At 43.3% G+C, this 16,434-nt stretch overlaps 1 protein-coding gene across 1 annotated transcript in view; it reads left to right on the top strand.

Annotated features, from left to right (window-relative positions):
- LOC308117156 (A disintegrin and metalloproteinase with thrombospondin motifs 20) overlaps nucleotides 1-16,434 on the top strand; it is a gene marked incomplete at its 5' end in the record, with an annotated part of 74,983 nt that overhangs the window by 27,448 nt on the left and 31,101 nt on the right. The window contains 7 exons of the mRNA XM_080475847.1: nucleotides 7,196-7,341; nucleotides 7,536-7,717; nucleotides 8,533-8,669; nucleotides 8,914-9,031; nucleotides 13,334-13,429; nucleotides 15,433-15,599; nucleotides 15,765-15,894. Of these exons, the coding sequence (XP_080331973.1) occupies nucleotides 7,196-7,341; nucleotides 7,536-7,717; nucleotides 8,533-8,669; nucleotides 8,914-9,031; nucleotides 13,334-13,429; nucleotides 15,433-15,599; nucleotides 15,765-15,894 (976 nt within the window). The remainder of the gene's footprint in view (nucleotides 1-7,195; nucleotides 7,342-7,535; nucleotides 7,718-8,532; nucleotides 8,670-8,913; nucleotides 9,032-13,333; nucleotides 13,430-15,432; nucleotides 15,600-15,764; nucleotides 15,895-16,434) is intronic.

Here is a 16,434-nt window from a genome sequence, read left to right as displayed (position 1 = left end):
CGTCATTGGTGGCAGCACCTTTGTTTGTGGTGCTGAGGCCCCGGCTTCATCTTCATGCAGGGTGCTGTTTGAAGTAGTGCGAGTTGAAAGAGAGAGGGACCCTGCACCAACACTCACCTGCCCACACAAGTGCTCTTTTATGTGGTCGCTCAGTGTGGCGTGCTTGCACGTCTGTGAGTATATTCCTGCTCGTCTTAATGCCCCACAAGTCCGATAAGCCGCACACTCCGATGATTCTGTATGATTTCTTTGTGTCACTATTGCATCTGATGTCTTTTATTTGTATCTGTATATGCTTTTCAGTCATACATTCCTTAACACTCTTACTCTAATGCGTCTATCACACATCCTCAGTTCATTTTCTGACCCGCTTCCTTGTTTTCACTCCTACAAAGACATCATGAGGTTCACGTCTGAGGCCTTGCAGGGTTTTGGGTCAAACTCCTGGCTCTAAGGTGTCAGATCTGTAGGATTACAAGTTTGGCCCCTATGGGGGGAAAAGTACCAGCAGGTATTCTCTTAGTTAGCATTCACATTTCTTCTACAGAGATCCGCTTCTTAAAATCAAATTCTCAAGTCCATTCATAGAAATGACTTGAGATCTTGTAAATAGTTTGTTTTCTGAATGGTAGTCACCTCTTGGGCCTGTGTTATCACAGCAGTGTTATTTCTTGTGTTTGTTTCTTTGGGTTATGAAACAAAAGTTATGATCCCATTGGGCAATTGAGGTCAGTGCCCAAATAGTGGGGGAGAGGCACGTCCTCGAAATGAGAAGAAAAAAAAAAAAGTTTGTTTGTATACTGGTCAGTTAAAATAGGGCAATGAGCACCATGGGTAGTTTTCTTTCTTTCTTTCTTTCTTTTTCTCTCTCTCGCTCTCTGTTCCCTTCTTCTCTAACTCCCTCCACCTCTCCACTCCTGCCCGCCTCTCTTCCTCCCACCCTCACTGTCTATTGCTTTCACAGGGCGCCAGAGTGAGTAATGCGGTCACATGACCTCTCGGCGGCGCGTCTGTCATCTGGCTCAGTGGACCATGCACTAACGAGGGCATCCCATCACTTGTTGTCTATAAATACCGCCACCACTCCCCCCCCCCCTCCATCTCCTCTTCTTCAGCTCTTTCTCCTTCACCCCGCCCCTTTTCAGTCCCCTCAGAAAAGGACCGTGCCTTGTGTGTATGTTTTGATTGTGAGTGGAGGCACAGAGTATTGCGAGATCAACTACGTAGAAGTCCAAACATGTAGGCGTGTGCATTTATGTTTGTCCATTATAGGAAGGCCAGAGTGGTCAATACCTTGGACCTCCTGGTCCTGCATCTTTTGCCCCTTGGAAGATTTCTGTGCGACTTCTCACTCTGTTATTGTTCATTTAATAGCAGAGAGAAAAAGATCGGTTACGTTTGCTTTAGTGACTTTCATATTCTTCGGTGCAATGACTCTTTGCTTGGCTTTCCTTTGAATGAAGGTAAAATTTGAATAGTCTTTCTGATTGTGGCAATAATATGAGCTTAACTGTGCAGTTAGAGTGAATGAATAGATCGGAAGTTGTTTTTTATTTCCCGAACATTCCCGGAAAAGAATGACAACCTGCTCTGGTTTCAGCCAATTAGAGCGAGATACTGAGGTCTTGAAAAGTGAAGCCAGGGCAGAATGGAGTCTGTTGGCGGAGGCGGTGAGTGTTGGCTGGAGCTCCACTGGCAGCCTGACAGACTTGTCGTACGATGCCGGGGCTGAGTCCGTGTTTGTGTATGTGTTTTTTTTTTTTGCTGTGTGTGGTGTGTGTGTGTGTGCGTGCATAGGAGCTTGGGATTGTGAGACTGGTATCAGTGTCACTCTCAGCTAATCTCTGGATATTTGCAGGATGTTGCCACTTTGATTCGCCATCATCGCAGACATATCTGCGGATTTGGGCTAACAAGAGGATTGTTGTTTTAGCGTTCACATAGTTTGCTGATGGAATTACTGTGTCCGGTAGCCAGTGAGAGGAGCTTTCATTGCTCACGTTGTAGAAGCAGAAATATGTTTGCTTGATTACAGTACAGTGTCGGGACTTTGATGTGTCTTGCTCTGTGTGAAAGATGACATAGTCTCTGGAAATTACAAAATGACACCTGAAGAACTTCGACTTCCTCTAATTTTCCAAAGACATGCTTTTGATGACTCTAAATGGATGGATGGATGGATGGATGGAGGCATGTGTTCACAAGCAGTTATCTATCGGCACTTTTTGCAAATATTAAGCAGTATGTTTCTTTCTTCCACCTGAACCCTAAACTGAATGATTATTCAATCATGCTCAATCGTCAGTCAGATGAAAGATCGATAAATCTGGAAGACTTGAGTTGTAGTTCCCAGCCTTTATCCTTCTGAAAGTCCCAGATTGCCACTGAGAAAGGCTGCAGACCCTCAACCTGATTGTGTTCTGACAAATGCACTGTCACAAACATACATATCAGGCAAATTAAAAGTAAAAGCAATGTACAATTCACATCTGCAGTAGATTATGAAATGTGTGTTTTTTTTTTTTTTGTGATCCCTGGTGGCCACTCAAAGGAAGTAGGTGATAACATCCTCAATCAGGTTCCAATTAGCTGGTTTGGATAGACTCAGCAGTAGAAGAATTAGTAATCATAGCACTATTAACGATTGCTCACTGTGCCATTAGCCGCTAACATGTTCACGTGAAGACACACAACGGCCTTCAGCATAGAGAAACACAAAGCCATTTATTCAAAATCCTCAGATTTGATCAGGTCTGGCTAAAAATGTAACTGAAGTGAAATGTTGACACGTGTAAGTGTGTGTTTCAGTAGCGAGAGAGACAGACAAGTGACAAAGACTAACATGAAAGTGTCTCTTAAGAAAATAGGTGACGAGAACAGCTGATGGGGCCTAACTGCTCATTGACACTAATGACAACCCTTACATTTCTTGGAAAGATGGAGGGGGAGGAGGGGGGCACAGAAAGGTGGAAAAGTAGACAGGAAACAGAGTAAAAAGAAGAAAAAAAAAAGGGGTTAGTTGGGGTCAAGGTTGCGTCATGTTGTTTCTTGTGTTTCGGCTCACAGAGGGAGGGTACACAGGACGAACAAGTGTGCGGAGACGGGGACATGACAGGCGGATCAAAATATAAAAAATACGAGAAATTGACTTAACGAACACCCAAGAGGACCCCTTACATTATGAGTGACAAATACTCAACCCTCCCAACGCGCCACGGCCAAAGTGAACTCCTAACCCAGAGCCATGACAGAGACACTGCAACATGAAAGGTGATGCCTTTTGGAAATGACCGTGTCAAAATGAAAGAGCGGAGTGCTTTTGGAATCAGTGCTCTGCCTTCTCATTCCTTCGGTGATGTATGGCTTGGGTTCAGAAATGAGGTGCTCTCTGCAACAGTTTCCTGGCAATTACAGGGCGCTAACTTCCAAACCAGCCAGCTGAGGAGCTCAGAGCAGATGCTGCTGCTCTTACTATTCCCACTGTCAGCGTGAGCTCGGTGGTGACTCCTCCCTATTTGCTGTACAGGTCACTTGGTTAAGTGTTGTGTGATTTGAGAGCCATTGGCACGCTGTTTGTGCGTGCAGTATTTGTGCATCTATGTACAATATGTGCATGTTTGACATGCACTGTACATACGTGTACATTTGCACATCTTCTAATAAGTCGGTGAGACGGCATGTGTCTTTAAAGATTTCCTAATTTGGAACACATGCTAGTCACAGCAGGTTTCTCACAAGACCTTCAAATGTCTCGCCCATGTTCCCATCCGAGAGAAACATTTAACAGTCTTTCTAGGAAAGGGTTTTTTTTCTTTTTTTTTTGGTCAGTGTCCTTAATGCTTGTTTAAGCTTTGGCAAGTCTGCCTTTCACCTCAGTGTTTTTCCAAGTGTGTTTGCATACTTCAGAAAGAGGCTAATTGGAATCGAGCGTGGCCCCCAGATGCTTTTGGACTCCGAGCAGTACTCACTCCCAGCATACGATCACACATGTGCACACGCGGACACTCATAAGTTCAGCGCATACTCACATCTGTGTTGCACACACATTGATTTCCTATACTCTAACCTTTACCATAACTTCTACTTGTATAAGCCTCACCCTAGCAATAACCTAATAAGCAGATAAGCTACAGTGACTAAAAGAAATACACCACGTCTTCATCTTAAGCTTAAGACTCACATAAACTTATTTTGTCCCCATTCCATCTCCATCCATTATATGATTGTTAACGGTTTCCCTCTTTTAAGAATTACTTAGAAATATACAGTACACACACAAACACACGCACGCACGCACGCACACACGCACGCACACACGCACACACAGATGTTTTTTTCTCTTCCACTCTCCGCCAGCCTCCCTTTTTCTTCACCCACATCACCTTTTCAAGGCAAACAAAACGGTAGTAAACACAGGGTGCCAGCGGGGAGAGTGGAATGCCTCAGAGGCTTACACAGTCTTTGGTCCTCTGTGACAGACAGTCCGCCTTGTGTTTGACAGCTCCTTGGGTCTTGCTGCCTGGTTGCACTGTGGTGGTCTCCGCACGGCCCTTGCAATTTCCCATCAGGGGATGAGGGGGATGGGTGGCTGTGAGAGGTAGTATAGAAGGGATGCTCAGGTCCGGCTTGACAGTCTTTAAGTTGAAGTGGGGGAAGGGGAACTGGGAGCTGTATGGGGAGGGAAACTATTTTGCTGTGACAATGAAAAGCTTTAGGACTTCTTAAATGTGTTTTCTTCTGTCTCTCTCTCTCTTTTTTTTTTTGTCTGAAGAGGTTACTAACCCAGGAAGGCCCAGCACCTGTTTGCCTTTTCACGGTGTGGAAGCCATTTTGACTCATGTGGACGTTTTACCACATTCTTCCAATGCCTTTTCTTAGAATTCTTCTCTGAATCCATTATTTGGGCCCAAACAAAATTATCAGTCTTGTCAGTTTGCATTTTCAGTGCATTCCGATGGAAGGACCGTGCCAAGCGATGACTCCAGCCGGGTCTAGATTATTGAAAAGTTTGGCTTGTTTTGTTTGTGCCCTGCAGCTGCTAACACCTGCTTGTGTGCACAGACTTTACTCCGCATCATGAGAGCCACAAGCAAGTAAAACACTCATGCAAACGGGGTCAGGATGTAATGGTGTTGCCAAGGAGTGTTTACATGAAGTTGTTTGTACAACTTTGCACTTGTGCAGGTGTTCAGTCACAGCAGGTTGTGGGTTGTGTTAGGGGAGGCAGGCCAGATAAACCCTTGTCCAAAAAATTGCTTTTATTGGTATCCTCTGGTTTATTAATGGGTTATTATGAAAATTCACTGAAGTGTCTCTGAGTTCTCCACAGTCTTCAAGACCAGGTTCTTATTTTTATCTAAAATTTCGGTTCAAGTGCCTGTTTGTAACATGAGACAGTTTACACATCAACTTTACAAATCCAATGTATAAAAATGAGGAAAATTTGGTAACCCACTCAGAACATCATTATTTACCTGGGTAAAAGCATAACTCGACAGGAGGAGGGAGTTCCTGATGTAGAGCCAGTTATGAACTTTGTTCCTCTTGTTATCACAACTCTAGAGTTTCCTTATCGTGGTGCCACTGCTCCCTGTGTGCCCGGACGGCGGGCTACGTACTCAGACAGACGCCGTCTTGTCCTGCATTCTTTCACTGAACAGGGCCCTCCGATATCTTAGTCATTGAGAGGGGGATTCAGTTACTCACAGAGGGAAATGTGCCTTGTCGTAATTTGCTTATGAAAGCATTGTTATTACTTCTTGGCAAAATTCGCTTACTGGGATCACAACGTTGCATTGGAGCAGCTGTAAAACGCTCAGTGTTATTTTAAACATGCATTGCAATCAAACCTAATAGTGATTAAAAGAAAAAATAAAGTTTAGATTTTCCTTTGCCTGTGACAAGGTAAATGTTTGTTTAGTTTCTTTCGAGATAAGATGCTTTCCTTTTGAATACTGAATGATGTTTTTGGGTTTGTTTTTTTAGAAACAGAAGCTGTTTTGGTTATATTTAATGAAGTAAATGATGAAACAGAAGTGTGCAATATTTGTAGTCCAATTAGTGTGCACAGCTACCAATACAGAATGAACTGATCACCTTTATATCATCCATCCATCCATCCATCCATCCATCCATCCATCCATCCATCCATCCATCCATCCATCCATCCATCCATCCATCTCTCTACAATGCGTGGAAGACAGGGTACCTACTTCACTAGTCCATCAAAAGGGCAACAAAAGAGAATCAATCACACACATTTAAATCTAGTGGGAGGAAACGAAAGTACCCGAAAAACACAAGAAGAACACGCAAATTCCAAAAAAAGAAGTACCCGGGAAGAGATTTGAACCAGCAACATTTCCGCTGTGAAATGAGAGAAACCACTTCTTGACTATGTGGGCCTTAACTTGTTTCTCATCATCTCTAAATAGGTTTAAGGTCAGTATAAACAATGATTCACCACTACCTAAAATTGAGGAAGACTCCATCCGTCCATCTACCACACCCTTTATCCTAGATACTGTCATACAGTTTTGTCGTCACCAAATGTAGGTTTTTGGTTTATTGGAGGAAATTAAAGTTCCTAGAGGAAACTCATACGCACACAATGAAAACATGGACATTTCACACAGAAAAGCCCCTGCAAGCCTAACCCTGATTCAAACAGGGCAATCACACAATCAAGTAAGAGTACGACCCGTAAGTATTTTAAAAACAAGCTAAAAATGTTTGCTACCTGATAAGGACCTCTCACACATAAATTAGATGCTGCTCTTTTTCTGTGTACACCTTTGTGTTGCACCAATAGTCTAGAACTGACAAACCAAACACATGGATAAATAGTCATTGACCTATCTTCTAGACCTACTTAATTGAAAAAATTTTAAAATAAATCACAGGTATTGGGCAAATCACAGTATAACTCAGATAAACTCACACATGGCAACAGCCAAATCATAATGACCATTACCAATTCATCCATGAAGCATGTCTTTAAGCTGTGGATGGACGGTGGGGCAGCAGAAGAAAACCCTCAGGACGAGTTGTTAACCTGATGTCTGTGTGTGTGTGTGTGTGTGTGTGTGTGTGTGTGTGTGTGTGTGTGTGTGTGTGTGTGTGTGTGTGTGTGTGTGTGTGTGTGTGTGTGTGTGTGTGTGTGTGTGTGTGTGTGTGTGTGTGTATTTCCATCCAGTATTGCAGACATGGAATGTGCATAAACAAGGAGTTGGACCTTCAACCAGTCCATGGGGAGTGGGGGCCCTGGGGGCCCTACAGCGTCTGCTCCCGATCCTGTGGTGGAGGAACAAGAAGCACCACCAGAGACTGCAACAAGCCTGAGTAAGGAAACCAAAAACATGCCGTGGATAGGTATATACAAAATGATAAGCCACAACCGAAGAAAGTATTAAATGTGGGGAAATATGTTCATGTCTGCTTTGTTAGTTATTTGGTGTCTCAACTTTATTGTAAGCCATTCTATTGATCCTTAAATTCTAAGTGTGTATGTAATGTGTGATCTCCTCCCACCCCAGGCCCAGAAATGGTGGTAAGTTTTGTGTGGGCCGCAGGATGAAGTTCCGCTCCTGCAACACTGAGCCATGCCCACGAGGGCGGAAAGATTTTCGGGAAGAGCAATGCTCCCATTTCGACGGCAAGCACTTCAACATCAACGGTCTACCTCCCACCGTGCGCTGGGTCCCCAAGTACAGTGGCAGTGAGTACACTCAAGCATGTAATTTGAATGTTCTGTGGCAACCTGAGCTGCAACATCAAAGATTGATCCTATTTACATTTACCTACACAATGTAGCTTTGGGCCTGTGATGTATTTGCTGCATTTAAGTTAAATGCGCCATGTCTGTGTTCTGATTTCAGTTTTTCTCTTTCACCTATAATTACTCGTGGAATTTTGTCATGCGATCTTGCGGTAAAGCCACATTGTGTGTAGGAAGGATATGAAGATCAAGGCATGAGGAAATTCTGACATCTGTGCTGCATTTCTGTGCTGTATTAAAATGTAACGCACAGTTCTACAACATATACGGTGGAGATAGCAAATACTGGAACTGATAAATGTATAAGCTGAGCTTGAGCTTCTTGTTGGCTGTGCCTATGATTAGAGTAACTTTTCAGTTGAACATAATCAACAGCATCATAATGCCTCCTGCAGAGCTTCTATAGGAACCTCCTGGCAGCTTTCCTACTTGCAGCCGTATATCAATTGTTGTCCACAAGAGTGCCACCGGGCAGCACCACTGCAATTGAGTCATTCTCTTCAGTGATGTTATACAAGAAAGCAAGCCAAGCCTTGGGGGGGAGAGCTCTGTCAGCTAAAAAAAATACTTTCTCCAGGCAATGACTCGAACAATTTGCAGAAGTTAGCAAATTACGATAAATACATTTGAGATAAAGATTAAGATTAACCTTTAAATTTCATCATCTCTCACAAATCGGCCTTCAGATTTCCTCCTTGGTGTGGTTGATGTTAATTAGTCGTACATTTAATCATTTGTCTTCTTTGTCCTTCCAGTACTCATGAAGGATCGGTGTAAGCTCTTCTGCCGAGTTGCTGGCACTATGGCGTACTATCAGCTGAAAGACCGCGTCATCGACGGCACGCCATGTGGGCCAGACACTTACGACATCTGCGTTCAAGGCCTCTGCAGGGTATATCTTCGTGTCTAGTTATTTTTCCTCTTGATCAAGCCTGTCCATTTATATTAAGAACAAAACAAGAGAGAAAATCTGGATTTTATTGCAAATTGTGAAAAAAAACCAACATTGTCCTATCAGAAGTCTGCATTGTTTCCTTGAAATAAACATATTTGGTTATTCAAAGTACAAAATGACATTTAATTGTGTTGTTAATGACGTAAAAAAAAAAAAAAATTCTTTCATTTGTGTCCTTCAGCAAGCTGGCTGCGACCATGTGCTCAACTCGAAGGCCAAGAATGACAAGTGTGGAGTGTGTGGTGGGGACAACTCCTCATGTAAAACTCTGGCGGGGACCTTCAATGATGCTCAGTATGGTGAGTTGATATCTTTACATTAGCAGACAGTTTTGAAATCATGTGGTGCAAATAGAGGCGTGGTGTATCACTCGCTTCCCCAGATAAGTCTTGATAAACGTGATAAACAATAAACATCAAGAAGTCAATACAGACTTCCCACGTGGCTACAACAGTGACGCACGATAGGCTCTACTGAGTTCGTGTCTGTTTATGTTTAAACATATTAAGCTTGATTTGCAGAAAACATCGTTTGCTTCGGAGAACCAATCTTTTTCTTCAGCTTTTAGAAAGAAAAAAAAGTGATCACACTCTGTTAGGGCTTTTGATGGTGAACGCAAACCTGACATCATTCTTTTTGAATTGTCCTGCCTAATGCAGTGCTTCAACATGGGCCAACTGCTGATTGCGTCCAATTTCTTTCCTTTTTGTTCTAAGTCTGGGCAGCAAAACAGCAGGAGCATTAGCATAAAAAGCCCTGGGTGTGTCTCTGTCGTGTTTACCCTGCATTCATTTGGTGATGCACTTAAGCATCTCAATCCATCTGCTTTCTCTCTGTGCTCTTTTGGCTGTAAAGGGGCAAAGAGTTTGAGGGCTGTATTGACCTAAACCAGGCACTGAGCTCAGCCTTGGAAATCTGGATTAACCCTAAGAAAGAGAAAAGGAGTGGGAGTGAAGCCCAGGCAGGATGTTCTTCAGCTCCTGGGTTTCAGCCTGTCTTTCAGTCTTTCATCCTCTTGTTCTTTTTTATGTCTCTTCATTTCTTCTCCTCTGGCTTTCTCATTACTGATCTTTTAGACTTTAAGACTCTGTCTTCTTCTTTTGGCTTGTTTCCTTTACTTTATTCAGCAGAGTGGATACACTGAGTTACTGGTTTTATTTTTTTGTCAAGTGGCACATTGACATTCCGTCCATCCATCCATCCATCCATCCATCCATCCATCCATCCATCCATCCATCCATCCATCCATCCGTTCAGTTGTGCTTGTCCGATGCGCCTCTTGCACATGTTATTGCAATAAAGATCAATTTGCATTATGTTGTGTAGCCCAAGTCAAGTCATTTTAAAAAGCAGAAACTAACACTGAGACTTGATGTTTCTGTATTCTATAGGCCTCCAGTATGTGAGGCTCTGCTGGCACATACAATCCAGAGGCATCACAGTCATAACTCAGTTCTTCTTCTGAATTCGCAAAGCAGACAAATGTTTGGTCACATAAATGCACGCACTGGATGCGTTCAATATTAAGTGCGGCGAGCCGTACTGGACACAATAAATGTAACCTCCTCTGTTTCGCGGCCTCAAAAGGAGGGGGGCAAAATCTCAGGAGCTCAAAGGCCATGGGACTGTAGGCTACAAGGATGACCTCCACATTCAGGCGTAAGGAAACTCGAGCACCATCACCAGAGAACTGGGTACAAGAGGGATTTACTGACAAAGCATGCAAATCATCCATTCGTTTAGCAGAGCATGCAGCAAGCATGTCAACCAACTCAACGGGTTCAAACGTGAGTCCACAAAAAACAACCAGTCTCACCCTCTGCTGCAGTGATACAATGTTCATTTCCTTTTCTTCGGGAGCTGCTGGATAAGGTCTCTCCTCCACAATAAAGTTTTATTTGGCAGCCATATCTGCCTGCCACCTGGGTCTTGAGGGGACGTCACCGGGCGCTCGTCTTCCAGCCATACGCTTCTTGGCATTGTTACAGCCTTAACGGGGGAGTGAACGTGTTCCTCCCTGCTTGTTTACATAAGAAATCACTTTTGCATCATCTGTCCTGACCATTACATACTGGCCCGTCAGGATCCGATAATATCGCTGCAGGGCTAAGAAAACCGCTAACAGCTCCACGGAGTTGACGTAAGTCAGCACTGAGCTGGTGACCAGACTCGTCTCACCATCGCCCCGTTGCACAGAGCTCCCCCTTCAGAGATGCATCTGTGGACACCACTTTGTGAAAAGACACTGGAGAACCTTGAAGCAGCAGACTGGGTTCCCTCTACGGCCGGAGAGCTTGTAAGCAGAAAGGCGTTATCGTCAGCTTACTTTGAAGATGAAGTGAAGGACACAGTCATGAGAGCAAGTCCATCGCTGGAAGATTCGCATCTTCAGCAGCCTGACTGGCACCGTAGCTGTGTCCCTTGCCTCGGAGAAAGAGAGGGCCGTGCAGTGCGGCCGTGGAGCCCGGCACCTTCTCGAGAAACTTAACCCGCTGCTCGAGGGTCGATCGCTGAAACTGGAGACAAAACTGCCCTCCAGACATGGACGATACCCAAGAAGACTGGACGAGCTTCATGATGGTCACCACTTTGTATGGAGAAGCCGCACCCTTGAGGACAGGGTCGCACGTCAAACTTCATCCCTCCCTTGGGCCTTAAGTGGTCTGAATTAGCGCTGAGTTAGTCAGTCATGCTGCTACAGAGGTAGCAGTGGCTAACGCCAACACGAGCCGTTAAACTAATTCAAGCCAGCAGTAGAATTTGAATAAGAACAAGCTAACTAGTGGTAGCTGGCTGGATCGTTTCGAGGAGTTGTTCTTATCCAGGTGAAGAACGTCAGAACTGAGTTATGACTGTGATGGAGCTGGATTATATCTGCAGGCGGAGCATCACATACATCATCATAGATTATCTGCCGTAAAGGCGTGAACAGAGGGATCCTCAGCAGGCCTCGCCGGGGGCGTGATATCCCGTACGATATGTCTTGTTCCGAGTTAATCGACTGAAAACGAACATACAAAGTACATTTATTTAGGAATGTAATGTATTATCTGAGACAGTTTAATGTTTGCAGTTAATCCCTGAAAACAGCAGTATAGTAGCTTCCTTCCTATTGTGGCTTCAGTTTATGACCGCGGTGTGGACACGGACTGCGGTGTGGGCTGCCGTTCCATTGGGTCTGTTTATCTGTGTGTCCCTGTTTGACTTAATTTGTGATGTTTGAAACCTGACAGAACAATATGTTTCCCAACACTCGTGGAAACCAAACTGCTGGAGCCCCACAATTTATTGCATGTCTTTAATCTCAAGATGTGCTTTTAAGGCTGAGGTCACGTGAAGGTTAAAGGCAGAGTTAGAGTTAAGCACCTAGTTGTGATGGTTTCGGTTTGGTTAAAAGGCTGGGGAATGCGGTGTGTAAATGCAGCGGAGTGGCCCACAAATAATGCTGTACAAACGTGTGTGTGTGTGTGTGTGTGTGTGTGTGTGTGTGTGTGTGTGTGTGTGTGTGTGTGCGTGCGTGCATCCTTGTGTGTGGGGTTGTTGTCATACACTTGTCGGGAGAACAACAATCTCTTTCCTCATAAGTGTAATGATTTAATTTTTAGACAGTCACAAGTTTTAAGATTGCAATGTGTTAATCATATTAGGGCTAACTAAATTATAGCTATGGCAAGTTTAAAGAAAATCTTGGAGAATTTAGTGTAAACTGAGGCAGTGCCCTCAGAGTTCATTAAAACATAAGGCGTATTGTATCTATCTGTGTGTAAATCAAGTGCTGCCCCCGAGTGGCTCAAGGTGTCAGCCTAATTGCCCGATCAAATTGCTTTTAATCCATTCAGCATTCAAAATGAATGCATTTTGTCTCATACATTAACTGTACTGTCTTGTTTTCATCAATATTACAAAAAGTGGCAATCACATCATTACAAATTCAGAATACTGAATTTGAAGTAATCCCATTTGTTAGTTATTTTTTTACTTTTTCAAATAAAGACAAACCCATGCAGAAATAACTTAAAAGTTCATGGAGAGTTTACAGTTTTTACACTTACATATGTTTCAGTAGTGATATATATTTATTGTTAAAATCTGTTATCTTTTCCCCTCTAAATTGACCCATTTTCTTTAGATTTTGTTTGTTTTTATTCTATTCTCCCGGGGCTTTTGTCTGCATTTTTCTTGTCACCTCTTGGCTTTCATGGCCTCTCTCCCTCATACTCACTCGTTTTCTGTGTTAGTTTATCATAGGACAACAGGCCCAGCGTAGTAATTACAGGCTAAAAGTAGGTCCAGGGAATAATTACATATCATTTCACGGTCAGGCCTCAGAGACTGCATCAAGGCCCCTTGCAGGTTATTTGAGATCTCTCAAGGTTTTTCTTTTTTTTTTTGGTAGTATTTTCCCAAGTGTGACATTTAAATCCCTCGTGGGCGGAACCGGACTTTGCTGACAAGGGTTTTGATGTAGCATCGTGAAACTATTATGAAAACAAAGACGATGGTCCCTTCACGGCTGTGAAAGCCGCTACTGAATCCCCTTTTGAGACCTATTAAAAACTATTCAACTCTGTCTCAATCTATTTCCTCTTTTGCCTCTTGAGGTTACAACACCGTCGTGCGGATCCCAGCTGGAGCCACCAACATTGATATCAAACAGGTCAGCTACTCTGGAAAGCCAGAAGACGACAACTACCTCGGTGAGTGTGCTGCATGTGTTTCAGTACGGGGATTTGGTTTCAAGCAACGCTGTATTGAGTTTCAGGATTTATTGGGGGGGAATCAATCTGAAATGGAAACAGTCCAACATCCATGAGGTCACATCTCATAGGTCAATGCCATTATTCCTAACATAACTATAAAGTATCTAAACATGGTGACCTGAACCTGTTGAGGTGGGTATTTATAAAAGAGGATATGGAGACATGAGTCAAACTGTTGTCAAGCTGTTTTCATAAATGAAAGGAAACTGCCATTTGTTCTGGGTATATATGGAGGAAACATGAGGGGCGTTGGTCCATCTGGGTTGGTTGAGGGTTGGTTGGAAAAGCAAATGGAGTGTCAGCCGCTGAGAAAGATAAATGAGGCAGCAATAAGTGCTAATTAGAGGCATGTGGAGCCCAGGCTGCGTGAAAGTAGATATAGGGGTGTAGGGTTAGGTGGACCTACCGGGCTCAGCATGTATGTGTGTATTGGTGTGTGAGGAGTTCTGTCTGAAGTGGAGTTTTTGCCCATGCTGTAAGGGTGGGCGACCGTTTTTTGAGTCGGTTCAGGTCAGGTTCAAAATGATTTCTGTGGAATTGTTAGAAAACACATCTGGCACAGCTTTGTGGACTCACTGCTGTGAAAAGGTCGGCCCCCTGCTGTTTCTAAGAGCACCTCAAGTCAAGGCACTCCATATTAAATGTGGTTGATATTTGCAACACCTTGAAAAGTGTCACTCCAAATAATAAAGTGTGCAGACAGTTTGTGGGAAGTTCAGCCCTCAGTGCATGGAAAGGAGACTTTTGAATACACATTTGAAGGTGTAGCTGTTTGCATTAGAAAGTCACTGTTGATGTATGATTAAAAAAAAAAAAACTTTGAATTTTATATTTTATTTCTGCAGTGGGTCTTACTTATTTTTCATGCTTTTCTTTGTCTATTTTTGTGAAAGCATTTAGTAAAATCTAATCTGTGTGATATCATCAATCTACTAATTTATCTTCTATGCCTGCTTTTCACATGTTATGGTATGCATTGGGCAAATAGGATATATCATAGACAGGGTGATACTTCATAACGTGAATATGCATATTCCACAGAAAGTCAGGGGAGCTCCCCTAACAGAGCAAGGAACAAATTTTAAAATGGATAAATGTTTCAACGTTTCAGAAAATTGAGTTTTTCAGCTAACACATAGAAGCAGTACATCTCACACCGAAACATTGTGAAACATGTTTACAGTGGGTACATAAAACGAGGTGAATGTGGCCTTAGAATTTGGCAAAATATGTATAAATGTAGCACACTGACTGCAGTCGGAAGATATTTTAAAACTTTGCCTTGCATTTCTTTAACAGCTCAAGCCAAAAAAAAGTACTGTTATATTGTGCTGCAACGTAACAACCTAATATAAAGTAGTTTTCTTCAAGGGTGTACTTTGCATAACAGGACTTCACAATGCTCATTTAACTCGTGATGCTAATTGTCATTGATGAGAAAAAGACGCAGATCCCCGTCAGTTGTCATGAACGGGCTGGCATCCAACTAAAAGCAGAGCTGACTGTAAACAGAGTCATGTCTAAAGACCTAATCACATACATTTCTTGGCATGCAGTGGAGGGATTGTATCTAACAGCATGCTTCTTGGAACTATTTTGCTCTAGGTAGAGAAAGAGGTGGTATGGGTTCATTCTGGGTTTAATGCGTATGTATTTGTTTGTCTTTGCAGTCAGTGGGGTTCCTTTGTTTGCGCTGCAGTGTCAGTCATTGAGGAAAGTCACGCAGTCCAACTCCAAATGACTGCAAATTGGAGCCTTCAGTGTTTTGCCATAGTTCCCCTGCGACAATGGTTTTGCAGAACAATAGCAGGGCGACTCGAGGACTGTTTGTTGTTCTGATCTGTGTGTGTGTGTGTGTGTGTGTGTGTGTGTGTGTGTGTGTGTGTGTGTGTGTGTGTGTGTGTGTGTGTGTGTGTGTGTGTGTGTGTTTCTCATCCCAGCTTTATCTGATAGTCAGTCCAACTTCCTCCTCAATGGGAACTTTGTGGTGGCCATGTTCAAAAGGGAAATCACTTTCAAGGGAACTGTCATCGAGTACAGCGGCTCTGATACAAAAGTGGAGCGTATCAACTGCACCGAGCGCATTGAGGAGGAGCTCATTTTACAGGTATCAGGAAAACTTCTTAGTCATGTGTCATTCATGAAACGTTTTCATTCCTTCTGGTAGAACTGCTGAGTATAATCCCTCTGTCCAACGAGGCAATGTGTCTGTGGACTAAACAGCGGCCAGGTAAATCCTTTGACCTCTCCTTTGACCCTATTGTTTCCTCAGGTCTTGTGCGTGGGAAACCTCTACAACCCAGACGTACGTTACTCCTTCAACATACCCATCGAGGAACACAGGGAGCAGTTTGTGTGGGATCCCTCGGGCTCTTGGCTCGAGTGCAGCCGCATCTGTCAGGGTAAGATCTCAGCTCGGCGTCCAGATCCCCCCCTTAATCTTAGAATTTCCGCCTTAGAATCTCAGTTTTAGTTTTACCACTGCACAAGATAGAAAGCTGTTTTCATGCATCTCCCAGCCAGTTCTCACACCACAAATTGTACTATACGCTCTTGTGAGGAAAGTTTTATTGCTCAAGTGTCATATGGCTTCACTTCAGAATCGCTGCTAATATAAAGGATGAAAATTACTCAAGCAAAAAACAAAAGTGCGAAATTTATTGAGAAAATAATGTATCTCCCAGCTCTTATTACACAGAATGTCATTATTCCAGCTCAGAGCTCAGTGTCAGTGCACATTAAAATCAGCATTTCCCTTGAATCCATTAAACACACTTTGCATTCAGAGCCAAACTCTATCTTAAGTACCCCTTCTGGCAAATTTCTAACCTCTGTATAACCTGGCCAATCACATTGCTCAACACCTTCACCTTTCAATGATCCTCAGCTGAACTAAACCCCTCAAACTTTCCCTTTGGAAGCCGTCAGGCACCTCAAAGGTC

Source organism: Lipophrys pholis (assembly GCF_963383615.2).
Source record: "Lipophrys pholis genome assembly, chromosome: 11".
Lineage (NCBI taxonomy): Eukaryota > Metazoa > Chordata > Actinopteri > Blenniiformes > Blenniidae > Lipophrys > Lipophrys pholis.
Note: the sequence above shows the minus strand (reverse complement) of the source record. Positions and strands in the feature narration are given on the sequence as shown.